Here is a 6321-nt window from a genome sequence, read left to right as displayed (position 1 = left end):
TGCAGTGAATGGGTGCCGTCAGAATGAGAGTCCAAACAGCTGATAAAAACATCACAATAATCCACAAGTAATCCAGTCCATCAGTTAACAATTCAGACAATGTCTGAATCAGGAGAGAAATATGCACAGATCAAGCACGGTTTACAAGCAAAAATAGTTCAAAACCGTTCTAAACAAATATGTTTTTGATGTGAGAGACAACAGGAGATAGACTTTTTCCACTGGAGGAAGTGTTATTATGAATTATGGACCAATAAAACCTTAATGACGTATTTGTTTCTTACAAACATGCAGATTTTTGCTCACAAGACATTAACTGATGGGCTGGAGTGGTGTGGATTACTTGTGGATTATTGTGATGTTTTTATCAGCTGTTTGGACTCTCATTCTGACGGCACCCACTCACTGCAGAGCATCCATTGGTGAGCAAGTGATGTGATGCTAAATTTCTCCAAATCTGTTCTGATGAAGAAACAAACTCATCTACATCCTGGATGGCCTGAGGGTACATTTTCAGCAAATGTTCATTTTTGGGTGAGATATTCCTTTAAAATAAGCTAAAACATCAAAAGTTGTGCACCATATTAATCATACTGTGATATGATATGAAGTAAATATATTCACACAACAAACCGTTTTTGTTTGTTTTGTTACAGCAAGTGTTTATTTGATGTACCTTTGTCACATTAAATTAACAGTTTATAAATAATTATTTAATGCACTTTTAATGCATTTTCCCCTGAGTGAAGGGACTGGGTTTGGATGACAAGCATCTGCTAAAATGCACGTTTTTTTTTTTTTTTTTTAAAAAGGCATTAAAGCACATTGTTTACAGAGGTTTATTATATTGATCAGCACTGTGCATGTACTGTATGTGATCAATGCTTAGGTTCAGTTAAAATAGAACAAAAATTGCTTTTTAAAAACAATTAGAAACTGTTAAGACTTATTAAAATTAAAAGTCTATTTGAAAATATCCAAGGCCACCTTTTGTATATGTATTTTCTCCAAAAGTTTTTACATTTCTTTTGAAATATTTATAATATAAAATATAACATTTCAATCTATTTACATTGGATTATTTTAAAATAATAACATATCATTTGCAGTCCAAAACTGGATAAACAGTAATCAGCATTTTATGTGCTATTAAGGAAATTGAGCTGAAATCAACCCCGCTGAGAGTGATCAGAGTAAATTTAACACATATAGACATCATAAACCGGAACTCATATGTGGTAAATGTTTTTATGATCGCATCCCTCCCAGTCGATGAGCTCTGAGCGATGAAACCACAGTGAAATCTCCCGCTCTGCTCCCTCCACAGAATCAGACGCATGGACGACATTTCTGAATGAATTTAACAGTGATGAAAGTCATTTCATCCATGCGACTCGTATACATGCCAAAGGTTTATTGCTTAATTTATATGCAACTTCAAACTGAGAGGCTGATATTGTGTTTGACTGTGTGTGTGGCTGTGTTTGGAATAATAGTGTGCACTATATAGTGTGCAGTATGCAGTACACTAATATTGCACTCAGAATAATGAGTGTATGTAAATACCTGCTGATGTGAACACTGAAATCTCCTCTAATAGTTCCCGGTGCGGCTTCAGCAGGGTCTGTGCTTCCCACCAGCATACGTGATGACCTCACTACATTATGCCCCTCCCACACCTGAAAACAAACCAATGAGGAATGTGAATTTCAACTCCGTCAATCTTCATGACAGTACGTGACGTGTAAAAATCTCATAGTACGCAATGCTACACATTTCACACAGTAATATGAAACCTTTTTCTTTATTTTATTGCATGTTTAAAAACATTTTGCATTTCTAATCCAATATTTGACTAGAAATTATTTTTGGATGTTTATTTATCAATGTAAATTGAAGTGCACTGCATTGTGGGATACTTAATTCTACTCTGTCAAATGCAGTGTTATCTGGGTTTTGCGCTCTTGTGGATAATTTGCATTCTGCAGAAACAGTATAAGTATTATAGTAGTATGATGTTCATAACATGTGGTGTAACATAAAGCATAGCTGTTTGACTGGCCCTCACCATGGCAACTATGGGGCCAGAGGTCATGTAGTAAAGCAGGCTGGAGTAAAAGGGTTTCCTCTGCAGCGAGACGTAATGCTGAGCTAAAAGCTTGTCAGAAGCCTGAAAAATACAGTGCATGCACATTATGTAGAAACACATCACATACAGTCATGAATGATATCTGAGTGAATCACTCACCTGCAGCATCTTCAGACCCACCAATCGGAATCCTCGCTGCTCAAAGCGCTTGATGACCTCACCGATCAGCCTTCTCTGAACGCCATCGGGCTTCACTGCTACCAAAGTCCGTTCTTTAATGCCAGAAAAATCTACAGCAGGTCAAAAACAGATCAATATATGTGAGTTTTCATGCACCTACAAACTATTTTTTATTTTTTTTTGGTTGGTTGGTTGGTGATACATTTGAAACTGTGCGACCTACTGCCAAGTGTGAAACATACCAAATTATTGTTATTAAAATTATGCACTTCTTTTGGGATGTTAGGATTTAAGATCTCATTTAGATTTTATTTACATTAAAAATTCACAGTTTCACCATAATTTGTATAAGCAAATTTGAGAAATTTAAAATTCCCAACATCTTTCCTATTTATTTATTTATTTTACTTGTTTAAAGGAAGTGCGATTAATTGGATATCTTACAAATTTGAAAATGTTCTTACGAAAAAGTGTGTGTCCCATGTAAGTAAATAAGTGATGTGATCTCGTCCTGCTGAGATCTTTATTCTTTAGCTTAGAAAGTGAAGAAACTTTATACACAAAAAGTTTCCTGTCATTATCATTGTTATTGTCTCTCGATATTGGTCATTTAGCAACATTTTTTAATATTAATTGCAGAAACCGTGTGATATTTCATCTAATATCACTAGGCAAATGCAGATCAATGGCGTGTTCCATGACCATCTCTTATGACAGTCTGAATTTAAAAGAAAAGTTCCTGTAAGCGTGACACACGTGGTCGCTTACAGTCGTTCCTTGAAGCTTGATCAAATTAAAGTCGTTACACACTCGTGCTCTGGATTTGAACTCCACATGCTGCTAATATGCATTCAGTACAGCACTATGATTGGCCTTCAAACAGATATAAACTGTGAACAGGAGGGGGTTTGAGGTCAATAGAGTTATTAGTTAGGCTTCTAAACAAAGAAAATAACGGCCCCTTAAAATAACTGCCATACTGCATAGCAGTACCATGTATACAGTGGTAATACTATGATACTTTTTTATGTACTAATTGAAGTGGAAAAAATGGTATCAGTGCAAAATACTGGTCCATTTTGGTTTATCGGGTTTGAGATGGGAGTAATTTTATGCTCATTATGGTGAACATGCTTGTGTAGCTTGTTTCTGTTTTGGCATGTGATGCAGAAATCCACTGTAATTTTGACCCGTGCAACTCAATCTATTAAGCAAGACAATAACTTGCACAAGCTCCCGTCTAACCTAATGCAGTCAGCACTCGCACACGTGAACACAATTAACCAATCACTGTGTGTGTGTGTGTGTGTGTGTGTGTGTGCGCGCGCGCATGTTTATGTGGTTTATGAGGACACAAATGTGTATAATGACATGGGTATGACATAGGTATTACAATATGAAGGTGTTTTATGAGTCCTGTGTCCCTTAAAAAGGCTTAAAAAAATACTAAATGGTGTTTTTTTTTTTTATCTAAAAATGCAGAAAGTTTTCTGTGAGGGATAGGTTTAGGTGTAGGGTGATAGAATATGTTTGTACAGTATAAAAACCATTATGCCTATGGAGAGTGCCCGTAAAGCACATATACCAACGTGTGTGTGTGTGTGTGTGTGTGTGTGTGTGTGTGTGTGTGTGTGTGATTGTATAAGCAGTACTCTAGCATTTCTATGGTAATGACATCAAATGAAAAATTACGGTCCTTAAATTCATTTACCATGGTATTTACTAGCAGGGTACAAAAATCCAAAAATCATTGTAGTCCCATGGAACATAATTTAACTAATTGTTAAGTGTAGCATTTCTATTGTAGCTAACAAAAATATGTTTCAGGAGCATTTTTATAACGTTCCCATGAAGTTATGAAATCAATATTTCTAAATGTTCTCTGAATGTTCAAAACGTCCTTTTATATATATTTTTAAAAACAAAAAACAAAACGTTTTCTTAATTATGTGAACGTTAAGGGGATGTTCAATTTGATCATTTTGCAAAGATTATGGGAGATTTACTTTTGAATGTTCTCTGAACATTCCGAAACAAGTAGTAGGCCTAACATTTAAAAAATGCCAGACAAACATCCAACTAGTGTTGTCAAAAGACCCGGTATTTCGGTACCAAGTCAGTACTAAAAAAATGAAAACGTTACGGTACCAGGTTTTCTTAAGTACCGGTTCTTGATTCGCTATCAGAAAGCTATCCTCTTCCAGTGTTGCCAAGTCCGTGGTTTTCCCGCGGAATTGGGCTGCTTTAACACTGTTGCCGCGGGTTGTTTTTCATGTACGCGGGTTGTGGTACCGAGAACCGTGGATTTTCACTGGTATCGGTACCGAATACTGAAATTTTGGTACCGTGACAACACTACATCCAACTAAAACTTTTAGGAACAAAAAAAAAACATTCCATGAATGATGTATTTTATGCTCACGTTTTGAGAGCATAAAGACCAGATAACTTTGAGCAAACATTCTGTTAATGTAACTGGAAGAACGTTTGTTTCTAACTTTGAGACAACCTTGTCAGAACATTAGCCAAGAATCTGAAAACGTTCCCTGTTAGCTACCCTTACGAAAAATAAGTTTATTCAAGTGTGCTATTAGTATACTTCTTTTACTTGCAGTATAAAACTACTAAACTAGTAGTTTACTGAGACTATACTTCAAAGTGTACTAAAAATGCTACTACAAGTATTTAATTAGTAAACTATCAGTATACCTATAAGTTCACTTTTAGTATAGTTGCAGTACAAGCTAAACATTTTGATGTAAACTAGTTGTGTACTCAAAGTTTACTACTGTTATACTTAAAGTATACTTTTATATACTAGAAAGTGGGCCAATTTAGTCCCAGGGAGTATTGAACTAGTACACTTACAAGTATACTACGAGCACACTGATATTTGTATACTTACTACATAAAGTATACTTAAAAATATACTTGAACTTTACTTAAGTATACTTGCTAAAATAAACTTGAAGTATACTACTTTTTGGTAAGGGTAGGACTGTACACATCCATAAATATCCCCGCGAACTAAAATATGTTCTAAGAACGTTTTGGTAATGTTCCCAAAAAGTTATAAAAAATGTTATTTGAGTATTCTCTGAATGTTCAAAACGTAAAAAAAAATGCAAATGTTTAAAAAATGTTTTTCCTGGTTATGTGAACGTTAGAGACAATATTACAGACAATAATGTTCAATTTTATTGTTTTGTAAACACTATGGTAATGTTACTTTTGAATGTTCTCTGAACTTATAAGTAGGCTAGTAACATAAAAAAAAAACGTTATAGGCTACAAACGTCCCAACAAAAACGTTCCGTAAATAATGACGTTTTGAGAACGATAGGCTACTAAAGACAAGATAACATTGAACGAACGTTCTATTAACGTTACTGGAAGAAAGTTTGTTCACAACTTTGAGAGAACTTTGTCAGAACGTCAGCCAAATCTCTAGCTGGGACGGTATTTCCCATGGTAGGTAAAGTCGAAGAACATGATATTGTATATATTACGACTAAAAACACATCTGTTCCACCTTTATTTGACCCTCTAACTCTAGCACTTTCTATTCTATTTTAATTCTACTTTATCTATATTTATCTTCTTTTTTGTTTTATTTTTTATTTAAAAAAACAACAACAAAAAACTAACAAACACTAGCTTGCTATTTTTTCTATTCTACCTACTTGTTTTTCTTTGTGTGTGTGTGTGTGTGTGTGTGTGTGTATAATATATGTGTGTATATGTGTATATATGTATATGTGTATATATATATATATATATATATATATGTATATGTGTATATGTATGTGTATATGTGTATATGTATGTGTATATGTGTATATGTATGTATGTGTATATGTGTATATATGTATGTGTGTGTATATGTATGTATGTGTATATGTGTATATGTATGTATGTATGTATGTATGTGTATATGTGTATATGTATGTATGTATGTGTATATGTGTATATGTATGTATGTGTATATGTGTATGTGTATATGTATATGTATATGTATATGTATGTATATGTATGTATATGTATCTATGTGT

General features: G+C 34.2%; 1 protein-coding gene across 5 annotated transcripts in view; it reads right to left on the bottom strand.

Moving 5' to 3' along the window:
- nme4 (NME/NM23 nucleoside diphosphate kinase 4) overlaps positions 1 to 6321 on the bottom strand; it is a 15798-nt gene that overhangs the window by 8785 nt on the left and 692 nt on the right. For 4 of the 5 annotated variants that reach the window (XM_016451347.1, XM_016451350.1, XM_016451352.1 and 1 more), the window contains exons 2-4: positions 2249 to 2379; positions 2069 to 2170; positions 1567 to 1679 (exon numbers count right to left, since the gene is read on the bottom strand). In XM_016451347.1, coding sequence (XP_016306833.1) covers positions 1567 to 1679; positions 2069 to 2170; positions 2249 to 2379 — 346 coding nt within the window. Of the gene's footprint in view, positions 1 to 641; positions 1351 to 1566; positions 1680 to 2068; positions 2171 to 2248; positions 2380 to 6321 lie in introns of those variants that run through there. The other variant, XM_016451349.1, reaches the window with a different exon arrangement.

The sequence above is a fragment of the Sinocyclocheilus anshuiensis genome, unplaced genomic scaffold (genome assembly GCF_001515605.1).
Source record: "Sinocyclocheilus anshuiensis isolate Anshui unplaced genomic scaffold, SAMN03320099.WGS_v1.1 scaffold207, whole genome shotgun sequence".
NCBI classification, from domain to species: Eukaryota; Metazoa; Chordata; class Actinopteri; order Cypriniformes; family Cyprinidae; genus Sinocyclocheilus; species Sinocyclocheilus anshuiensis.
This window is presented reverse-complemented; position numbering and strand designations above follow the sequence as displayed.